General features: G+C 41.9%; 2 protein-coding genes across 2 annotated transcripts in view; one reads left to right on the top strand and one right to left on the bottom strand.

The window, feature by feature from the left end:
- Window positions 1–401: 401 nt before the first annotated feature.
- Window positions 402–22,034, bottom strand: LOC135697322 (uncharacterized). The gene is made up of 9 exons (XM_065216942.1): window positions 21,700–22,034; window positions 21,189–21,632; window positions 20,009–21,133; window positions 19,843–19,953; window positions 4,432–4,983; window positions 4,211–4,346; window positions 1,360–2,415; window positions 1,135–1,302; window positions 402–1,070 (listed from the first exon to the last, which is right to left on the bottom strand). The coding sequence occupies exons 1-9, from the start codon at window positions 21,915–21,917 to the stop codon at window positions 447–449; spliced, it is 4,434 nt and encodes a 1,477-aa protein (XP_065073014.1). The 5' UTR covers window positions 21,918–22,034; the 3' UTR covers window positions 402–446.
- LOC135697445 (zinc finger protein 479-like) overlaps window positions 8,387–23,530 on the top strand; it is a 322,329-nt gene continuing 307,185 nt past the window's right edge. Inside the window, exons 1-3 of the mRNA XM_065217179.1 lie at window positions 8,387–8,678; window positions 8,732–10,309; window positions 10,375–10,570. Of these exons, the coding sequence (XP_065073251.1) occupies window positions 8,428–8,678; window positions 8,732–10,309; window positions 10,375–10,537 (1,992 nt within the window). The 5' untranslated portion in view covers window positions 8,387–8,427 and the 3' untranslated portion in view covers window positions 10,538–10,570. The remainder of the gene's footprint in view (window positions 8,679–8,731; window positions 10,310–10,374; window positions 10,571–23,530) is intronic.

The raw sequence follows: 23,530 nt of genomic DNA, 5'->3' as shown, positions 1-23,530 counted from the left end.
TGAGGCAAAATCGAGACACATTTCACTCAGTCTACGAATATACTCAAAGACTGAATAAATTGTGCCTCGATTTTCCTCATATTCGAGCCGATTTTTCGGGTAAAGCTCGAAAATTCAACTCACTTAGTAAACGAATCCACTGTTTCCTAAATTGAACCGAATTCGATTCAATTTTGAGTTAGTCTCAGCGAGAGTGCATCACAGTTGCTAGACGATAACAAACGTTTCGTAACGAGGGGCGCGACCATTGCAACTTTTTGAGTTTCAGTTTAGCTTCTGAATAAAATTTAAAAATCATCTACGACCAAAAATTCGGCATTCCATGTTTCTGGGCATGCGTAGTTGATATGGAACAAGCAAAACACAGTATTCATGCTACATAGTCTTTAATAAATGAATTAAAATGCTTCAGCATATTGGCCTTGCGTTCTATATGGTAATAAACACTAGTCAAAATGAAGCTCAGGAACTAAATCCGATGGGATGTCGCCGAAATCCAGTGACATTGATTCCTCGGCAAGCTGCCCAATGAAGCTGCTGCAGGTCGTTTCCTCCTGTTTTGGCACTTCGACGAGTTCCTTCTGGTGAACCGTACGCACATGGGTAACAAATCGAGCTCTAACTTTGAACACCCGCCCGCAATCGCTACAGTCGAATGCTCCTGACTTGTTGTGGACCTGCTTCCAGTGAGTGTTCAGAACGCCTTGAGTGGAAAAGCATTTATCACATTCAACGCATTTGAAGTCCTTCTCCTTGCGATGGGAAAGCAGATGTGTCTTTAGAGTGCTTTTCTGCGTGAAACGACGGTCACATTCGTTGCAGATAAATGGTTTTTCCTTGAGATGACTGTTTTGGTGGTTCCGTAGGTTAGATTGGGTAGCATAGGTTCGAGGGCAGACATCACACTTGTACGGTCGATCTGCTGTGTGAGTCGAAAGGATGTGGGTCTTCAGCGTTTGCGACTGGGCAAATCGTTTTCCGCATTGATCACACGAGTACGGTCGTTGATTGTTATGCGTTCGGGAATGTACATGCAAATTGCTTATGTTGGTGAACGCTTTCAGGCATACCTGTTGGAGTTCAGTAAAATAGCTTGAATTAAACTCATCGCATTGGTAGTCTAGATCAACATACCTGACAAACATAAGGCTTCTCATTGTTGTGGACCCTTTCGTGCAGTTTCTTCGAGGTAAGCTGATTGAAACTCTTATCGCAGTAACTACAGTTGTACGGTTTTTCCAAGGTGTGCGTCCTTAGGTGTACCCTATAGTTTCCAGAGCTCGTATACTCCGCTCCACAAACCTGAAATTACATCCAAATGTTGACGCTGTTCACCGCATCATCAACGATTCGCCTTACCTTACAAACAAACGGCTTAATATTCGAGTGCAAACGTTTATGCGTATTTAAGCTTGATGCTTGGGTGAAACTTTTGAAGCAAATGTCACATGCAAACGGTTTCTCCCCCGTATGGGTACGCATGTGAACCTTCAAGTAGATCTGTTTCGTGAATGTCTTCTCGCACACTTCACAAACGTGCTGCGTTGGACCCGCCTCTTTACTCCTTTTTTTCGTAGTTTTCTCCACCAATACATCGGATGCTTCCTGCTTGACCGGCATGACTTCGTTCGCTTCAATGGCCGTATCAAGCTGCTCGGGTACATCCGCTTCATCGTGTTCCACGGACGAACGCAGTGATTCAATTTCGTCAACTTTTGGCAAATCTTGCTCAAATCCAGCCAAACTGCCCTGCGTAACTGAAGAACTGCTACTGCTACTACTTGAACTGTAGCTATAACTGCTTCCATCGGAGTCATCGCTACAGCAATCGCTGCTATCACTGCTATCATCTTCACCGTCCTCATCTGCATCCTCCTCGTCATCGTCGTCATCATCTTCCACATCGCTGATGATCTCTACGGAGCTCTCATCGTCCGAACTACTTCGGCCGTCCTTCCCGGCAGTCCGGTATACAGCTGCTGCCCCAGTAATATTCAGTTGAAAACTATTCGCAGTTACCATCGACGTTTCTGTCGACGAATCCTCTTCCCTTAGCAGTGCAGCCGTCGCCAGCGACATTTGGGGCTGTTCCTGCAGCTGCCTCTGCACCACCTCGTTCATCATCGAACCGGATATGACAAGCTGCGTGGAGGAAGTCACCGTCGTCGTTGTGATGGGGAAAATTTGATTCTGCGAAATCGGGAATCCACCGTTCGCCTTCCGTTTCCGCTTCATAACCTTGTTGTATTTGGTGATGCATTTTTGGCAGATCGGTTCCACCCGACCGTTGATCGGGACGATTTTGAGCTTAAATACGGCTTCCAGCAGCCAGACGTTGGACTCATCGCATTCGATGTAGTCCATGCTCTTGTGCAGCAGCTGGCATAGCTTGCAGAAGTGAACCATCTTATCAGTCTATAGCTGTTCACTTATTTGTAGATTTAGTTAAATTCATTTTTATTTTGGTAAAGTTAACTTGTACTTGGTAATACTGTATTACATCGTATGGTATAGTATGTGTATGGATTGTTTACTTAGGCAATAAAATCTGACTAAAGATTGGTTTTCACGGCACGGTTCTATCATCGTTCACTAAAATTACACTATTTGACTAGTAGTGGTTTGATTAAGGATGAAGTTGAGCGTATTTAATTAATTTTACATTGATAATTTTACATTTTTCGTCTGAAGAAAATCTGAAAGGATGCCGAATAGGTATGTAAACACGACGCTCTCGGCTGTCAAAATTTATAATGTGCTATGAGGGTGGGCGTAAATTTGTCTTTACTGAATGATATCCAAAAAGGGCTCAATTGGACTGTTATGTTCTAATTGGAATTTAGTTCACCTATATATATGCTGATATGAAGGCCGAATTCCTATTGGTCAAAACGGATTGAACCGGACTGCCCAACCAATCACGGTTTTTACCTAAGAGAAGAGGTGACAATACGGGGGCGAAAATGAACCACTTTTCTGTCAAACGTGAACCAGCTCCTGATTGGCCGATTTCATGTGCGTAAGATAGAGATAGAGCTAGATAAAGATAGGGATAGAGATAGAAATAAAAGAGGAAGAAGCCAATTGACGAGTGCACGGATGGATTTGAGTTCACTCACTCGACAAAAAGTGACACAACAGCGGGGCCCTGTTTACTAAAAATGAACACATATGTGTTCATTTTTAGTAAACAGAGCCCCGCTGTTGTGTCACTTTTTGTCGAGTGAGTGAACTCAAATCCATCCGTGTACTCGTCAATTGTCACCTCTTCCTCAAAGGTTTTTACCAATAAGAATTCTATTAGACCCAAGGCGCCTGGAGTTATACCTATGTTACCTCTATGGTTATACTAATTGGAATAATCTTCATTAGCTCTTAAATGGAGGCGAACCAGCCCAAGGCTGAAAGCCTCATTAATAAAGTTAAATAATAATAATAATTAGCTCTTAATCTTCTTCTTGATAATTTTTTTTTGCGATGGGCAACGCCTCTGCATATATCCTTTTCTTGGTAGTAGTATTAATAGAAAATTAGTATAATTATGTCACGCTAATCGAGCAAACAATTACCCCCCCCCCCTATCGTGACGTTTTCCTATACCTAATGCATTGCTTGTCACAAAATCTTAGACCCCCCCCTTAGAGCGTGACATAATATATGCATCAACCCTAAGTGAAAATAAGCACACAATTACTTGAAGAATTTCACTACCATCAGCAGCTGATAATAATCCGGTTGTTAGATACTTTTTTTTTTTTTTTTTTCTTTATTAAAGAGACCTTCAGCCTTGGGCTGGTTCGTCTCTGGGAATCCCCTATTTGAGGGGGGTGGGAATTCCAGAGGGAAATTACCCTAACAACATAGTTTGGATCCCAGAGGGGATTTCCGAAAAAGGGCGTGGGGCCCCGGAAACAGAGTTTTTAGCTACGGAGTTTTTAATTTGGTGGCCCTGGAAGGGAACCTCCGAGGGTGGGGTCCCTTAGTTGCTTAGTGGCTGTCTTAATTCTGTTATTTTGTTGGAGAATTCCGTTTTCGTTGCGTTGGTCTGTATAGTTGCTGATGTGGGTGGTTGATTGTGAGATTCTGGTTCCGAGTGTGATCTGGTATGGTGGTGATGATGATGATGGTGAGTTAGGTGATCAGATTAGATCGAACAGCTCAGCTTCCCGCAGGAAAGCTAAAAGGGCTGTAATTCTGGTAGAATCGTTACCAAGGGCATCGCTGATGCTTCCCGGGATGTCGTAGCGGGTTCTTGGTGCTTCGTATTTCGGACAGTGGCAGATAATGTGATCCACCGTTTGAGGAATTCGGCATAGATCACAGATCCTATGGAAAGGTCCGTCTCCCTTGTAGTTGTGGGAGATGTTTGTATGATGTGTTCGAAGTCGGGATACTATGACCTGCTCTCGATGTATCGGTGGGTCCACCCACCTGGAGATGTCTCTTTTAATTTTTCTGATGGCAGGGGTTTCACTGGCGGCCCAATCGCGAGCCCAACCTTCGTTGGTGATTTTTGATACCCATTTTTTGAGGTCCGGACCGGGTACAATTCGCGTGTACTTGGCCATACGACGACCTGAGTTGGCTAGTTGGTCCGCTTTTACGTTACCATGAACCCCGCAGTGTCCAGGTATCCACACAAAGACTGTGTTGTTTGGCGCGTGTTCCTGTATAGCCTGGATCCAAGGGTGTTTGCTCGTATCGGATTCCAGTGCGGCTACCATACTAGCGGAGTCGGTGAAGATGGCTATTGGTCGGTCGTCGGGAGTGGTGGCTGCAATGAAGGCGGCAATGGCTTCCGCAGAGAAAATGGAGCACTGATCCGGGAGTCTATGGCATTCCGCGAGGTGTGGACCGAAAATCCCGATTCCTACCTTTCCCTGGGCTACCGAGCCATCCGAGTACCGAATGGTGTATCCTCCGTATTTCCGGTTCTGGAGTTCGAGTACCGCTTGTGCCACCACTGAAGGATTGGCACCAGCTCTGAATTGGTGTTTGATTGTGTGGTTGTTAGATACAATCACAATAAAGAAAAACAATCTAAAAAATGCAGTTACATTATTCTTTTAACAGTCCGAGAACAATTCCAAGGAAACAGAATTTCGGATGGTAAAAACAATGAAAATGATCCCAGGAGAACCGAATAACTTTTGAGGGGGGTAACCATCTCTGATGATCAAAACATCTCACAATAGCGAATCAATCTTCAAAAAATCTTCTTTCATTTCTCGCATCTTCTTGCATCCTCGTTTGCATCACGTATGTTTGTTTTTTTGCAGGAAATCCTAAGAATGGTTATCAATATTCTTTCTATCTACTCAGCGTGCAAGCCACAACAAAACACAATCTTTTCTACATCGTAGATAGATTCGTCCCCCTCGGAATTTGTTAAAGGATATCTGACTAGTAATTTAAGAAAATCTCAGGTAACATTCTTAGATAATTCTGCAAAGTAGTAAATCAGTAAAACAGCAAAAAAGGTTATCTTCCATTTAATTCCATTTAATTTTGGTATCCATGACAGATACGTATTTCGACTACAATGTGCAGTCTTCATCAGTGTCATTCCCACTGAAGACTGCACATTGTAGTCGAAATACGTATCTGTCATGGATACCAAAATTAAGTGGAATTAAATGGAAGATAACCTTTTTTGCTGTTTTATTTAGCATTCCACTAACAACCCAATTTCATTACTTCATTAGTAAATCAGTATTTTGAGAGGAATTTAAAGAGTGACAAAAACATATAATTTCTGAGGAAAATTATCATACATTTCTGAGATCATGGCCATGCACTCATGTCTGAGGAGAATTTTAGAGGAATTTGTAACAATAATTTTTTATTCAATAATTGTTTTAGAAAGTTTTGAAGAATGCTCAGAAATTCAAAACATCTTAAGGGAGTGTTGCAAGAGTTTGACAAGATAATTTTTATCTTGTCATCCCATGAGAATTTTATAAAGAATTTAATTGGGTGCTTTAGGGGTATTGAGGTTATTTGCATATTCGTAATCTGCATTAAAAATGGAATCGAAATCCAAAATTTAATTAATTTTGGTGCAATGGAACTATTTTAAATTAGTGTGATCACATTAGAAATAAAAACACCGTTTTAGCGTTTTAGCGCTCCTCGATGAGAGTTTGTATGGGAGAGAGCTGTCGACTAATAGATTTAGTGTCAAACATTAAACATTTAATCTTTATTTAAAAATCCAGATTAATGCCTATGGGATCGATAAAAATATTGAAATTTCTGTAGGTAGGCTCATCCAAACTGAGACCAAATAGAAATAAAATTAAATTGTGAGCCTTGTGGTCGTGCGGTTAGCGGCGTCACCCGTCGTTCAGGCGTATTGTGAGTGCCACAAAGTGAGGGTTTGATTCCCGCTTCAGCCGGTGGAACTTTTCGCAATCCGAAAATTTCCCTACTGGTCTACTGTGGGTGTTGAGTGTTGTCCGTTGTCTAGTGTTAAATATTCAGTTTGTATAACCTCTGGTTGAAAACGGTGTCAATTGTCTTAAAATAAAATGAAGTAAACACAAAAGTACACAAAAAATAACTACTGTGTTTACCTGACTTATAACGAATATACGTTACATACGAGTACCCCGAATACACAACGTATGACTCGTATAATTTTGCATAGCATTTGCAATGTAAAATTAGATGAGTTGTATTCGGGATACTATATCAAGACAAACAATTGAAATGGCCTCAACTCCATTTTGTAAACAAAACTTGAAAGGCCATTTTCTCGCGAACTGAAACCTATACATTTGCACACACAATCGGGTAGAGAAGAATTTCCCCTACTTGTTCATTCTGTTGGTTTCCATTGGCGGACTTCGGTTCGCGAGAAAATGGCCTGACAAGGTTTGTTTACAAAATGGAGTTGAGGCCTTTTCAATTGTTGGTCCTGATATACTATATTCACGGCGAATGAGAACGACCCAAATTTGAGTTTAGTTCACTCATAATCGCCAAAAGTGCAGGAACGCAGCGATTAGAGTCGGTGTATAATGAGTCGCGCCAAGAGAAAAACAGTTGAACTCGCATCACGGTTTTCGAAAAATTCCCTTTCTTTTCACTTGGCAACAGAGGACTTCTGCATCAACTTCAAATGACTTCTAGCGAGGAAAAAAAGTAACGGCTGTAGTAAATCATTAAATTAGTGATTTTATCAATTTATCTTAACGAAAAATAGTAGAAAATTCTCACTACTGACCATTACAAAACGTATCGCATAACAAATGTAATGCTCACTGCGTGTTTATGATCATTTTTTGTTCGATTATATTTTATATTTAATTGCAATACCTTTCGTGGACCTTTCATAGCATCGTAATGCTTGTTTACTTTGCACGATAGGTAGCCGGTTTGACAGTTCAATAGGTAGACTTGGCTTCACTCTTGGCGTGACTCATTATACACCGACTCTAGCAGCGATGAGTTAAATTTGTCTCATGGTTTCCTGTGGAAAACCTAAAAAATCTGCCGGAAAATGAGGAAATTGACGAAAATTTTATTCAGTCTCGATAGTACCAATAGACTGAGTGAATCCAATCTTTACTTTTTTCAAATTCGGGATTTTTTCCTTGGAAAACCCTGGGAAAACCGAGGGGGGCGACAAATCTAAATCTCAAGCTTAGATGCTCAACAAATCTCACACTAGCGAATCAATCTTCGAAAAATCTTCTTTCATTTGTCGTATCTACTTGCATCGCGCATCACCTTTTTGCAGGAAATCTTCAGAATCGTCATCAATCTTCTTTCTATCTACTCAGCGTGCGCGCAGCTAGCCACAGCAAAACACAACCTTTTTTGCATCGTAGATAGAGTCGTCCCCTTCGGGGAAAACATGAGGCAAATTTACTCATCGCTGAGTTCCTGCACTTTTGGCGATTATGAGTGAACTAAACTCAAATTTGGGTCGTTCTCATTCGCTGTGCAGTAGAATGGTTTGTATGATACCCAGAACACGTCGTTAAGCAAATTAACCATACAATTTTTATTAGGGTAGAGATAGAGATAGAAATAAAAGAGGAAGAAGCCAATTGTCACCTCTTCCTCTTAGGACAGCACAGGGATTTTCGAACATACAGAATAACTTTCGAAATGTCACTTTTAACCACGAGTTAAATTTAACTCGGCAAATGGTTCACAGCCTTAATAACACATCAACACACCCCCCGCTGCAAGCCTTTTCCGTCATCATTAGAAATAATCAGGACGATGATAATGATGATGATGCACAACATCGGATGCGATGTCTTCTGCGTTTGTTTATCAATCGAGGGGAGTGTCCGAGAAAAGCGTCGCAAAGTTGTCAAATAATCAGTATAAGAAAGAAAGTATCGTTCCGTCGATTATTAATTTTCCTGAAGGCGCTGTGGCCTGCTTGTGGTGCATTTCCGATCGACGAACATGCCGTGTGTCGTACCGACTTGTGGAACCTCCGAGGGTAGCTTCATGCTGTTCCCACGGCACGAATCCCTTTCCGAGCGTTGGTTTGAAGCGATCCAGGTTGGATGTGGCATTCTGATGGAGCTAGCTGAAGGACGTGATCTGAGCCAAACGGAAATTTGCGTGGCGCACTTTAGTGTGGATGGAAAAGCGGACGACGCCGACGGCGAAGGTGAGAATCGGTATCAGGAACCGAGGCTATTCATCAATGGGTATGTGTGCACTATTGTAATAGGATTGCAAGGTGCTAATTGTTACGTTTCAGCAATGGTGACCCAGTGGAAATAGACAGTTGTCGACTGTGCTTGCAGTTCTATCCGACTTATTGTATGGCCGCTACGGAAGGACACCTTGGAGGTAATGATATCAAATCCGTCGTCGACGAGGCGTTAAGTATAGGTTTCAGAGAGAACGATTTCCTTAAACTGATCTGCATTGAATGCCTTGCTCGGCTGGAACTGTTGAATTCGATACAGAAAGATTTTGCTCAAGCGGAAGTCGAATTTCAGGAGCTGCTCAAAACCGCGAACGACAGTGCGAATGATGTCCATAGCATGGTAAAGCTGACACATCCCTCAGTGGACACATTCATAGAAGAAGAGCATGCAGAATCGTCTTCAGATCCGGACTATGATATCATTGAGGAATGGACACCACCAAAAACTTCTTCTGTTTTTAGTAAACAAAAAAAGAGAACCAATCGCTTGACGAAACTAATTCCAAGGACCAGCGTAAAACCGAAACTAGCAACAACTTTGAATGCAATCGTCGGCAGAAAATGCTACATCTGTTCAACGGTTCTGGAAGACGCCAACGAACTATCTTTACATCTAACCGAGAATCACGCGAATAAAACGGACTACCATTGCGGTGAATGTTCGCTCGATTTCCCCTTCCTGGCAGCCTACAATAGGCACCTATCCCGTCACGAGCAATCCGAGCGACCGCATAAATGTAGCTTCTGTGCCCTGCGGTTCAAATCGATTATTCAGATGAAGGCCCACGAAAATAAACTACACGGTATGGACCATGAGGTGAAACCCCATTCAGAAAAGTCGAAGTCTATTATGTGTGAAACTTGTGGCAAAACATTCATGTACAAAAGCAAACTTAATGCCCACGTTCGCGTGGCTCATACTTCTAACGAGATGCCTACGTGTAACATTTGCTACAAAAGCTTTACGGCAAAGTCGAGCCTGGAAAGGCACATGCTTCTGCATTCAAATGAAAAACCGCACTGCTGCACCAAATGTGACGCTTCCTATCGGCGTGCGCTTGAACTTCGACATCATATGGAAATGGTACACGATGGTAAAAATCCTCACCTCTGCGGTGAATGCAACCAAGAGTTCAAAAACTACCATGCACTCTACATGCACAAGCAGATCGTTCATCTGAAGAAGCCCACCGTAGGAGCCAAATTACGGCAGTATCACTTGGCGTGTAAGCTTTGCAAGGCTTCCCATAAGAAAACATATGATTTGGAGCAACATATAAATGCAACACACGCCAACGAAACCTACCCGTACAGTGAATGTGCGCACTGTCCGCGAACTTTTCTCTCCAACCAACACCTCGCCCAGCATAAGGAAATCCACACGGACAAGTACGCGTGCAAGGAGTGCGGAAAACGGCACACAACCATTCAACGTTTGCAGATTCACATGGAGACCACGCACTCGGATGTTAAGCCGTACGATTGTCCGATATGCATAACAAAGTCGTACAAAAGTTCAACCGCCCTGCGGCAACACATGGCCTCCCATACGCATGGTAAGCAGCATGTGTGTGATTTCTGCGATAAGGCTTTCGTGCGAAAGGATCAGCTGGTGATTCATCGGAGGTATGACTTATTGACTTTAAAACGTAATGACAAATACCTACCTAGTTGAAATGCTCTACTTTTAGAATCCACACGGGTGAAAAGCCATTTCAGTGTGTGCATTGCTTGAAGCGGTTTAGCGATGATGCGACCTACTGCAAGCACAAGAAACGATGTCAGGAAGCAATACCCAAGGTGGAGGAAGAAAATGTTGACGATTTGCTGGATTTTGGCTTTCTGAACAGTTAGTAATGTTGCTGGTAATATTCTGGGAGGGAAGTAGTAACTCCGCAGAATAAATTTGTTGTTAATGGTTGAAATACGGCAAACTGCTTAGTTTTATTAATTATGATTTCGATTTTATGGTATTTGTTTTTTTTTTTCTTTTTTCTTTTATAGTCACTATCACTCTTGGGTCATTCGTGACTTGTTTATTGTTTATTGAAAAATTCAACTGACAATTACTGTCTAAATGAATAAAACTTAAACTAAATAGTTACGGTCAACGGTACGGAAAAGGCCAAGTAGCCGATGACGAAACACGTCAGCTGATACATTGAAGTCGAACATATAAAAAAAGTTGTTGAATTGCCGGCTGATTGCTCGAATTGGCTCGTGTTGTGTATAATTCCGGCTCCGTGGTTCCAAAAACAGAAAGTCGCGTTGACGAAGAGACCTCTCAGGGGCATACATATTTAGTTGTGACAACAGTGTTGGGCAGTCAATGTCACCTGTAAGCAGCTTTCCAGCGAACATAGCTTGAGCGACCGTCCATCTCACCTCTAATGGCTCGATTCCCAGGAGACGGCAACGCTCCTCGTACGGTGGCAAGTTCGTTGGGTCACGCCAGTTGAGGAAACGAAGAGCATATCTCACAAACTTGCGTTGAACGGATTCAATTCTAGTGATCCAGCTAGCATGGAAAGGGCACCAAACAACTGAACTTGACTCCAATAAGGATCGCACAAGCGAGCAGTAAAGTGACCTGAGAGCGGGTCACGAAACTCGTCGGCAATTTTGAAAATAAAGCCCAATTGTCGATTAGCTCTGGAGATGATGTCATTGTAGTGGATTCTGAAAGTGAGTCTGCAGTCCAAGGTAACGCCGAGATCCTTTATGTGCTCTACACGAGCAAGACAGCGTCCGTAGAGAACATAGTCAAACATGATTGGTTCGATTTTTCGGTGATAGGAAATAATGTTACACTTTTCTATGCTTAGACCAGCCCAGTGGCAGGCGCGTAGGCTTCATCTCATACCGTGACAGCGGGCCCAGAACAGCAAAATAAACGATTTGAGCCCGGGACATGCTGCCTACTGTCAAACGCTGCTGTTAGTATAGGCCTTGTCACTGGCCTGGTTTAGACTCATCAAATTTCTTGAGCACCAGTCAGCAAAAATACCTAACATATTCTGGAGATCCCAGCAGTCCGAGAGGCTTTTAATAATTTTGTAGATTTTCGTATCGTCTGCATAGAAAACGCGGCATCCTGATAGTATCAGCAAGGCGACGTCGTTTAAAAAGATCGAAAATAGTAGCGGTCCTAGGTTACTGCCTTGCGGGACTCCCGAGTTGTTTGAGAAAACATCCGATTCCGACGCACCAATCTTGACATGTACATAGCGATTCACCAAGTAAGATCTGAACCAATCCACAGCAGTTGACGAGATGCCAAGTATCTCCAGCTTGGCCAGCAAGATATTATGGTCCACCGTGTCAAATGCAGCTTTTAGATCCATATACGCAGTATCGACTTGCCATCCTGAATCCATGCATCGCAGACAGTTAGAAGTGAACTGCACCAGGTTCGTGGACACGGAGCGCTTCGGGTAGAAACCGTGTTGTTCTGTATCGATATAATTTTACAGCGTGCGAACAGAGCACCATTTATGATAATCTCGAACAGTTTTGAGCAAGCACACAGGGAGGTGATTCCACGATAAATTATGACATTCCGTTTATCTCCTTTTTTGTGCACTGGGAACAGATAAGAAAGTTTCCAGCGGCAGGGGAACTTACATTGCTGTGCCGAGAGATTGAATAGCCTCGCAAGTGGAAGGCAGAGATTGGCTACACAACGTTTTAGAACTGATGACGGAATGCCGTCAGGTCCGGAGGCGAACGAGAGCTTCAGTTTGCGTGTTGCGGCTATCACCATGTCTCCTGAAATGCGCGGAATAACGAAACTAAACACATCACGTGGCATCCCAACAGCAGCATCCAGCACTTGTGTTGGCGAAGCGGAGAAATCGTTGAACACTTGCTTGAAATGACGAGCAAACAAGTCGCATTTTTCTCTTTCACTATTAGCCGAGTCATTCCCGAGAAACATGGAACAAGGCAACCCGGATTCCTTCCGTTTTGAGTTGACAAACGACCAAAAACTTTTCGGATTCGTGCGAAGGTTCGCTTCCGTGCGTCTGACGTGTCGATTATAGAGAAAACGATTGTACCGTGCCGATTCAAATTTCGGACACTTAAACTCGAATTTCGGACACTTTTAAAAGTTGATTATCTCGGTCGAATATGATCCACATGTCTTGTAAATTTTAAATTTTTTTGACTAGTGCCCTCCACGATCATATGGCATATTTGATATTTTCAGCAAACCATGACTCGAAATATTGATATACTCAAAATGATGTCTGAGAAAATATTTCTTTTTCTGGAAAAATATATCGAGTAATTTTGGGTAAACAATCCAAAAACCTGCTCAAGGCTTAAATCCCCTGCGCTGAACTGGCCGGCTTGACGTGCCGTAAGGGTTCCTAATACTTTTATAGACCTGAAGCTAAGTGCTAGGTTCCACAGTGACAGTATCACATCATTCAGTTTTCCCAAATTGTTGTACTAACCCTTCATTTCGATGACTGTATGATTGCCGAAATGATACGGAAATGGGTTAGTGATGTTATATTGTTTATACAAGCTGAGCAGTGCGTGGGGTCCTAGGTGACATTGATCGAGTCTCTTTATCGATGTGCTCCTTTGTTAATAACTTTGCTACAAAACTGCTTCTTTTCGTGTTTTCCGTTTAATGCACTAGATAATAGCTGCACATATGGAACTGTGTGCTTGCAAATGGCTGAAAATATCTCATGGCTTCATGGCCGTGGGGATGCAGGGAGAGGATCGATGAAGAGAGTCTGTCGGTGTCGCTTGGGACCTTATGCAGTGTTCCGCTTGTATTATTTTCTTTGTTTTATTGCTAATATTATGATTTTCGCTTTTTGTTGTTTTCTATGTCACATTACAGACCATATCAAATGTATTACGTACCGAGCGCTCTTTCGGATGCTGAGCGGACTGTCATCTGGAAGGGTTGTGCACGAGGAACGATTTTAATCCTCCCAGTTTTGAAGACATTCCGGAACGAGGATCCATTATCTTGTGTCAGAGGGATGATAAAAGTGGCATATCCAGAAACGCAATACAACAAAAGAAGGAAGTAAGATTGAAGGTAAACAAGGAGTACATGGGAACGTCGAAAACTGTAAGTATACTCCGATCTATTCTAGTACTCTTGTAAACCGGCTGGATCGTAGTCGTCGTCTCCGGAACGCATAGTCATGTGAGGATTGCCAGATTTATGATCACGCCTTCAGACGTTAAGGCGGCGCCTTAATAAAATTTGTATGATTATTTTGCTTAACGACGTCTTCAGGGTATCATCCCAACCATTTGTGGAATAGTTCAATAATTTGGATTATGGTTCGGGTATGGTATTTTTTTTATTAGGGCGGTAGGGCGAGAGGGATGACGGGTTCACTGAGCCTTACAAACTTACATTTCATTGATAGGTAAATCACAGTTTAAAAATCACTAATAATCTCTTTCAATCTCTTTTAATTTCTGTTTTCATTGACGCTTTGATGTAATCGATGCGCTATGTGACGAGAGCGCAAACAAAACGAGACCATTGTTCAACAATACGATAATAAAGGGTGATACGGTCAAAATTTGGTCAAGGGAAAACGCGTGTAAATCGGTAAAATCGTTTATTTAAAAAATCAAATTAAATTTCTTTTTCAAGTTCAATTAGTATAAAATTCAGGAAAAATATTCAGTTAGGCTTCCGCTTTTCCAAATCCGAATTGCCGGGCCTTACGCTTGACCCCTGCCATCAGATTTTGTACAGCCACCTTGTCCACCTTCTTCGCCGCAGAAAGCCAGTTTGCCTTGAACTGCTGCTCGCCCTTAGCAGTTTTTTTGGTCTTCTTTAGGTTCCGCTTGACAATAGCCCAGTATTTCTCAATTGGGCGGAGCTCTGGCGTGTTGGGAGGGTTCTTGTCCTCGGGAACCACCTGCACGTTGTTGGCGGCGTACCACTCCATGGCCTTTTTACCGTAATGGCAAGATGCCAAATCCGGCCAAAACAGTACGGAACAACCGTGTTTCTTCAGGAAAGGCAGCAGACGTTTATTCAAACACTCTTTCACGTAAATTTCTTGGTTGACAGTCCCGGAAGCTATGAAAATGCTGCTTTTCAAGCCACAGGTACAGATGGCTTGCCAAACCAGATATTTCTTTGCGAACTTTGACAGTTTCATGTGCTTGAAAACATCTGCTACCTTTCCCCTTCCTTTTGCCGTATAAAACTCCTGTCCCGGAAGCTGCTTGTAGTCGGCTTTGACGTAGGTTTCGTCGTCCATTACCACGCAGTCAAACTTCGTCAGCATCGTCGTGTACAGCCTCCGGGATCGCGCTTTGGCCGTCGTATTTTGTTTATCATCGCGATTTGGAGTCACTACCTTCTTGTAAGTCGATAGTCCGGCTCGTTTTTTGGCTCGATGCACGGTTGTAGACGATACACCCAGCTTATTTGCGGCATCTCGGAGAGAAAGGTTAGGTTTTCGCTTGAAACTACCGGCAACTCTCTTTGTCGTCTCAGCGGCTTCCGGTTTTCGATTTCCCCCCGATCCGGACTTCCTGGCTGTCGACAAACGTTCCCCAAACACTTTAATTACATTTGTAACGGTTGATTTCGCAACTTTTAGCGATTTTGCCAACTTTGCGTGCGAGTAGCTCGGATTTTCGCGATACGCGAGCAAAATTTTGATACGCTGCTCTTCTTGCTTGGACGGCATTTTGACAACTGAAGAGTGAATTCCAAAATCAAAATAGGAGCAACATTCTACACACACACACCTTCAAAATGAGGGGTGTTCAGGTTTTTTAAATGCAAAATTGAAAGAAATACGTCAAGTTGATATTGACCAAATTTTGACCGTATCACCCTTTACCACAGACAAACAGACGTAACACTTCGTTGCGTATCTTCGTTCACGCATTTAATGGTTGATTTGAATATTATCAGTTCCGCGAACTACTCGCTGCAGCGCTGGCATCGAATCACTTTGACGTTTCTATACATTCTATAGAACTTTTATGCAATATTGTTTGCGAGCTAGCAAGCAAGCTTGTTTTCCGCGAGAAGCCCGAGAGATGTCCTCACTGAGGTCCTATGTTTTGAGATACTATGTTTTCAAGAAAAACTTTTTCAAAGAGCTACGTCTGTTTGTCTGTGATAATACCTTATGCGCTTTTCACACAAGCCTACCCAACCATTTTCCTTTCAGCAGCTGGTTCACCATAAGTGTACCTCGCAGAAATGTTTTAACCCCCATGGGTAAAGATGCTGTGTTACTCACTCGTCTCCCCTTCCCTGGTGTATTATGGATAGTATGAATATTCACATTGGTGACATGGCCCCTGACCCCCTTGTTCATCATAAAATGAAAATGAAACAATCCAAAAACCTGCTCAAGGCTTACATAACAAAAAATACCATCTGAAATATTATTCAATATATCACCTACTATATCAATAATAAAAATAAACTCGGTTGTACGTTAGACTGATGCAAAATTTGACTTTTTCGCTCCACAGTGCTTAAATGGTTTCAAATCGGGTCCTGATTAGCCTCCCAAAGTTACAACTCATTTGGTTAGAAACAGACTTCGCACAAGCCATTTGAAGTTTACATGTAAATGGCTATGGGAAATCTCAGCTTTTTGTTCATTGCCTTCTAGTCTTTTTCCATATTGAGCTGCGAAGCAGTTCGATAACCATTCTTATAGAAAATTTTCTCAGCTACAACTTTGCTGAAGATCGTTTCTATGTAAAACGAGACAGGAAAAAGTTATTAATTATTTAAGAGATAGGTAAACTTATGACATGATCAAGCAGCTGCTCTATAGGCAACACTGTATTTTGCAGTGTGACATAGTAGCCATGATTTTTGTGTCCTATTCAACGCCCCAGAAACACCAATGTTGCCTGCTGAGCAGTTGATTGAGCATGATCATAAGACATCAGCGCATTGAACCATTGATTACATTCGATCCTTGAATTTAATCAAAAAGTGGTCTTCAGCAAAGTTGTAGCTGGGAAAATTTCGTACAAGTACAATTGAAATTTTTTGAGGCAGACCGATATGGTGAATTATTAGATAGACATGAACAAAAATCTTGGTTTTATTATAGTTATTCCCATACAAACTTCAAATGGTTTGTGCCATCTCAGTTTTTCACCAAATGGGTTCAAATTTTGAGAGGTTAGTCAGGATCCGATTTGGAATCGTTTAAGTATTGTGGAGCAAAAATTTCAAATTTTGCATCACTCTATTGTACGTCATTTCCAGTAAAACCGTTTCCCGAAATGTACCTTTTCCCAGAAATCCATTTCCCGAAACGTAACAGTAGTGTAAACATATTTACGTTCATACCTTTAGTGATTCATTGCCCTTACCCTATTTATGAGGAAGAATGAGACATAAACCTAACTACTCAATTTAAGGCTACAATAATGGGTTGTGCTACATGACCACGAATGCCACTTCCCCGAATTAATGAGATTCTGTGTTCGGTACGGAACGCCTTGGGTAAACTGTTCCGTATCAGAATCTTAGTCGTTTCAATCCGGGTCACTGTTTCCCATCAGTAGCACCTTCTTTCCTCGCTTGGCAACTGCCTTTTTGGTGTACTGACGTTTTCCAAGGACTTCAGTTTTGTGAAGCTTCTGTTGTTCCTTGATCATAACTTGTGATGCGAAATAAATGGAACATGTTTTGAAAATTCTGGTTTTCAATGTCTGCTGAGATGGGCAATAGGTGTCATACAGAAGTTCCTTATACGAAAGAAGCGATTTCGGAAGAATATTCGCCAAATTGACAGAATTTCGAACAAACAGCGACGGGAAAGTGACGATAAGATCTCTTGGACTTGGTGCTTTCAATCCATCTGGAATTTGGCTGATAGGAACAGGAGCTGGCATGAATTGATGTTGGTTAACACTGAAGTAACTACTCCGTGGTTCTGTGCAGCAGCTCCTCTCGTTACATTTTACGACTTGCAAAAAGTACAGGGATGTCTTTACATGTTGAGCAGACCATTTAACTGAGTAACCTGCTATTTCCGATTCGTCGAGTTGAGAGTTAGCAGGCTCAATGATTCTGCTTTAACCGGATATCCATCGATGGACAGATCGTTCCACACATCAGCCAATGTTTCACCTATGCACTTGAAATTCCTCGCTTCCAGTTCCGGGTCCTTTGTTTTGAGTTGTTGATCAAGATGAGACCCATAATGATCGTGGGAAGTATCAAACCTGCTAGCTCCCGGGAAAGAAGAGCCATCCGACGCTCAACGCGGTTAAACGCACTACGTCCTGGGGCGTTTGGGGAAATTAATATTGCGTTTAGGTTTCATTGCACGATGGAATGAATCGCCTTTTTGTTGCGAAGGTTCTCGTCTGGTCCTCCGTTTACGGTAATTATGACTATAGGCTTGATTGTTTCTTGATACCCTATAATTTCATCGAATTCAGCACAAGGTGGCAGAGTGACTTACGTTCTGTTTCCCTTCGCTTGTATTTCGGAGAGTTTTTCAGAAATAAATTGTTCCTGGGTCTTTGGATTTTCCTAGGATTTGTTCCAAATAAGCACTGCATCATCATACTGGGATTTCTTCTTGTTGTTCTGAGGGTCTGAACGATTGCGTTGAGAAGACGGTGAAATTAGAGTCGGTGTATAATGAGTCACGCCAAGAGTGAAGCCAAGTCTACCTATTGAACTGTCAAACCGGCTACCTATATCGTGCAAAGTAAACAAGCATTACGATGCTATGAAAGGTCCACGAAAGGTATTGCAATTAAATATAAAATATAACCGAAGAAATGATCATATACACGCAGTGAGCATTACATTTGTCATGCGATACGTTTTGTAATGATCAGTAATGACAATTTATACTATTTTTCCTTAAGATAATTCGACAAAATCACTGATATAATGATTTACTACAACCGTTAATTTTTTTCCTCGCTAGAAGTCATTTGAAAATGATGCAGAAGTCCTCTGTTGCCAAGTTAAAAGAAAAGGAATCTTTCGAAAACCGTGATGCGAGTTCAACTGTTTTTCTCTTGGCGTGACTCATTATACACCAACTCTAGGTGAAATAGTTCGTTATTATTCATTTTTACTTTTGCTACCAGAACTGCTCACAGCCATTGGTCCCTAGATACGTCAACTTAGCGGACGTTACGTAATATGCACTGAACAATTACAATAAATAGACATAGGGGAAATGACGGCTTCGGCATGCCAGACTATTTTCGGCAACCCAAATTGAAACACTATTTTCACTGGCTTTTCTTACGAAAACACTTCGCTGAATGCATGCAAACGATTCTTTATGCTTTCTGCTTCAATTTGACTATATTTTTACCACTGAGAAAAAGCAATCTAGCAAGGTTTTCTTGAAATGAAACACACGCACTACAAATTGTAGCTGATTTCGAGTTGCCGATAATAGAACAGCAGATTTACATGCAGTTCAAATGGAACGGTTGCCGAAGAAAAACTGGTTGCCGACAATACTCGCTCTCACTAGAGAAGATTGGAGCTTTGTAAAAGCGTTTCAAAACAGTTTTTGACAATTCTTTCGACTGGAATTGTTAGAGCAGCTGGCAGCAAAAGATTGTAAACAAACCAATACTGCATATGTGTGCGTTCCTTAGAGAAAAAGGCTATAGAAAGAAGGTCGATGCTTAGGTTGCCGAGAATACGTAAATTCCCCTATTTGTTGATCATCGAAAGAAAAAATACAAAGAAAAATTTCTAGGTTCTATGGCTAGGGTTTAGGTGCCAGGCCAATACTATTTGGGCTAATTCATATTAGTCGGTCATCGCTATAAACAACGCCTAGAAATCCTATATCTACATATATCCTACTGAAAATCGTAACTTTTGTGGGGAACTAGTGCTTTCGGGGAATAACCGTACAATCGATGGGTTCGATAGGTTCCAGGTGTGGAACTCGATTGCCGTCTGTGATTTACACTCGATTGCCGAATAGTGACCGACGTCAAGTAAAGGGAAAGAAGATGTTCGATTAAAATCATTAGAATCATACTTCTAGCTAAGCCCAACACTTTTGCAAGGTTTTCTTTCTAACTCGATGATATTAAACCAACCGTTAGATTGTAGATTATTATTCAGCATGCAAATGATCTGCAGATCACTAAACGTACGGCTTATGATGTCTTCCGTTTACTTCTTGGAAACCGATGCCAGACAGCGCTTCTTGTGCTTGGAAAAGGTTCCATCATCGCCGAACCGCTTCAAGCAATTCGGGCACTCGAAGGGCTTTTCACCAGTGTGTGTTCTGAAACAAGATGGAATCAATAAGAAGACGAACAAACAAATCACACTTCTCGTACCTTCGATGAATCGTCAATTGATCTTTTCGATGGAACGTTTTGTCACAAAATTCACACGAGAACCGTTTGCCTTTGGTGTGTATGGTCATGTGCGTATGCAGTGCTGTTTGACTTTTGTAGGTTTTCGTAAGGCATATCGGGCAGTTAAACTGACGCTTTTCGTGGATGCTTTCCGTGTGATATCTGAGCGCTTGAGCGGATCCGAATTTTTTCCCACACTCCTTGCAGGCACATCTGTCCGTGTGCATTGGCTTATGACAATACAGGCTTTGTTTACTGACAAATTTACGAGGACACTGTGGACATTCGAAGTACGGGTAGGATAAGTCAGCGTGAGAAATATCTATATGCTGCTGGAGATCAGAAGTTTTCATAAATATCTCATTGCAAAGCTTGCAAAACTGAGCGTACTGCAATTTGGATGGATTTAAACCGCGTAAGTTTATCTTCTTCAGATGGATTATACGCTTGTGGCTGTATAAGGCCTCATACGATTTGAACCCCTGGTTGCATTCGACACAAATGTGAGGATTTTTACCCTCGTGCACTTTTTGCACGTGGTGTTTGAGAAGCAGTAGACGCTGGAAGGAGGCATCACATTTGTCGCAACTGTAAGGCTTTTCGTTAGTATGTAGCTGCATGTGTCTGGTGAGGCTACCGTGTGTCGTGAAGGATTTTCTACAAATTTTACAATTGGGCTTTTCTTTGTATGCGCTATGCTTCATTCGAACATGGCGCGTCAACACGCTCATGTACATGAATGATTTTCCACATGTTTCGCAAATGGCAGGGTTGATTTTTTCCTCGAACGGTACAACATCGTGGTTCGTGCCATGATGCGTATTTTCGTGCATCATCATGGATCTCTTTATTTTGAAACGCATCGGACAGACGCTGCATTTGTGAGGCCTCTCGGTTTGGTCATGGCGAGACAGGTGCTTGTTGTATCCAGACAGCATGGGAAAATCGCGCGAGCATTCCTCACAACGATTGGCTTTCATGTCTGAATGTTTCTCGGTCAGATGAGAGGACAGCTCGTTTGCGCTTTCAAGAATCACCGGACAGATGTAACATTTCCTTGCGATAATCTCTTTGAGCGATAATTCTGGTTGTTTCGAGTCGTCACTGAAAGAAATTGAAATTATGTATGATTCTACTAACGGGACCTGTTGCAACTTACCAAGAAGTAGAACTCGCTTCATCACCGGATTGATTCATAAGGATATCAACTAGATCTTTCGGAGGGGTCCATTCGTTGCTGACGTCTGATTCTGTGTGTAAATCTTCTTGGTCTTCCTGCATGATCACCTCCACCGGCGGCTTTAACTCTATCGACTCACGGATTTCTTTTGCATTATCCCGAGCAAGGCTAATGAGGTTGTTAAACTTGGTCTCGGCGTCCATGAAATCCTTCTGAATCGAGGTCAGTAGTTCCAACCGAGCAAGACAGTCAATGCAAATCTGCTCCAGTATATCGTTTGATTGGAAGTCAATACCTAGCGATTCGGAAACGGTGAGTGTAATGTCCATTCCTGATAGTTTTCCATCCTTGGAAACCATATCGCAAATTGGGTAGAACCGTAGGCACAGTCTACAGCTGTCGATTTCCACTTTCTCCGTCTTGCTGAAATACCACCAGAAGTTACAACTTGCTGTCTTACTATATATGACCTAGAGGGAGAGGTACATACCAATTGAAGAAGATCTTCGGTTCTTGATACACCTCACCGTCCGGTTTTGAGAAATGCCAGTGGCAGATTTCCTTCTGACTCAAATCGTCATCATCAGCCGCTTTGACCTCACATCCTACCTGGATCGCTTCAAGCCAACGTCCCGAGAGGGATATGTTCTGGGGAAACAACTTGAAAGTTCCCACGGAGGCGCCACAGGTCGGAACAATGCAGGGCATTTTATGTCGAATGTTAACTGTAATTGGTAAAATAAGATATAAAGCTCACAGCTTGACGCAAAAAGTACAACACTCTTTTCCAAAACAAGCAATCAAAATGTTTTTCTGCTGCCACTTGGGCTGGACGGATCCCTGTCAATTCTGTCAACACCTAGGACAGGACGCGTCAGATCAGATAGCCTTCATGTAATTCGACAGTGAGTATTCATAAGGGCCAATATCAACAATCAATACGAAACTAACGATTTTAAATTGGCTCACTACTTGACCAGCCTATTGGTCCCAAGCAAACGATTAACGTCCCCATTCTAGTCGAAATTCTAGTACTACGCAATGTTTGTTTTGATTCGCTATGAAAGTTTGACAGATAAAATGAGGGGTTATTGGTTTTTCTTATGTTTCGAGGGGTGAATCGATTAGTTTGGGACCGAAGAGAGTACCAGAGCTGAGCCAAAAAGTTGAGCACGTTATTTCGGACCTTCTAGTCTTAGAGTTACCTCTATGCCAATATCGCATCATGCTTAAACGGAGAAAAACGAGTTTGATATGTCCGAGGGGGGCCCGCATAAATCCCAACCATTCGATAACCACACTGAGAATGGTTTATCTTCCTGTAAAAACCATAATGATAATGGTTCAGTCAACTTTAATCGAACCATACCCAGATAAACTATTGACCATATTGATTAAGGTTTTCGAAGGCCCAACCATACCAAGGTTAAGAACATTCACCATACGAAATCTAACTTTTTTCCATACATTTTTTGCAAAGCAACTATACTGCCGTAATACCGAGCGTAATACGCAGAAGGTCGTTCACAATGCTGAGTTTCAAAATTGTTTTAAACTACACACTTAAAAATTTTCGCCGAGATTCCAACAGCCGAGTAGTTCTGCAATTTATTTTGCTGAGATTCAGTAAAACAATTGCCGAGACTCAGCTAACAAATATCATTTTGCTGAGATATCAGCTAACAAACAGATATTTTGCAGATATATCAGCAAAAGCAAATGCCGAGGTAATCGGCTGTTGGAGATTTTACCGAGCTAGATTAAGTGTGTAAGAGTCCCACGGTGCATAAGGATTGCATAGAACATGGGACAGTTATGCGTATAACGGCAGTATAGCCTTACCAGCGTTGCCAGATATACCGATTTATCGGTATTTATACCGATTTCCGAACTAGATACCGATATACAGATACGGTTCCTCAAAATACCGATTGTTGAGGTGTTATACCGATATATACTGATTTTTTTAAATAATCGAAATCAAAATGTTTGTGTGTCTTTAAAATTCTAAAAAAAAATCATCTTCAAAAATGTCTTATGGATATTTCAATTTCTCCACCGTTTTTGGCTATCCATGAATCGATAAATAGTCGATGGCTCTTTCTGCACGGATAGAAATCTCCTTATACCTTTTGGCAAATTTCCATTGCTGATTATTCATAAATTGTATAAGTCAACTAATAAGCAGACGCCTTGCACAAAGTTAATAAAGATCATGTGTCAAATAAAATGTATAAGTGGTCACACATACCTTTTATGCATTTTAATAGGACCTATGTGGTTTGTCTTATGGAATGTATAAGGCTGATGCTTTGGCATAA

The sequence above is a fragment of the Ochlerotatus camptorhynchus genome, unplaced genomic scaffold (assembly GCF_037179485.1).
Source record: "Ochlerotatus camptorhynchus isolate MF236.1 unplaced genomic scaffold, CSIRO-AGI_Acam_v1.1 ptg000070l, whole genome shotgun sequence".
NCBI lineage: Eukaryota > Metazoa > Arthropoda > Insecta > Diptera > Culicidae > Ochlerotatus > Ochlerotatus camptorhynchus.
Note: the sequence above shows the minus strand (reverse complement) of the source record. Positions and strands in the feature narration are given on the sequence as shown.

Bases quoted from the DNA above. Each gene is read 5' to 3' on its own strand.
- LOC135697322 (XM_065216942.1), bottom strand. From the start codon at position 21,917: ATGCCCTGCATTGTTCCGACCTGTGGCGCCTCCGTGGGAACTTTCAAG. The intron at 2,416-4,210 runs GTAACGATTCTA...GAACAGCTATAG, and splicing joins AAGCATCAGCGATGCCCTTG to ACTGATAAGATGGTTCACTT. The intron at 1,071-1,134 runs GTATGTTGATCT...GAACTCCAACAG, and splicing joins AGAAGCCTTATGTTTGTCAG to GTATGCCTGAAAGCGTTCAC.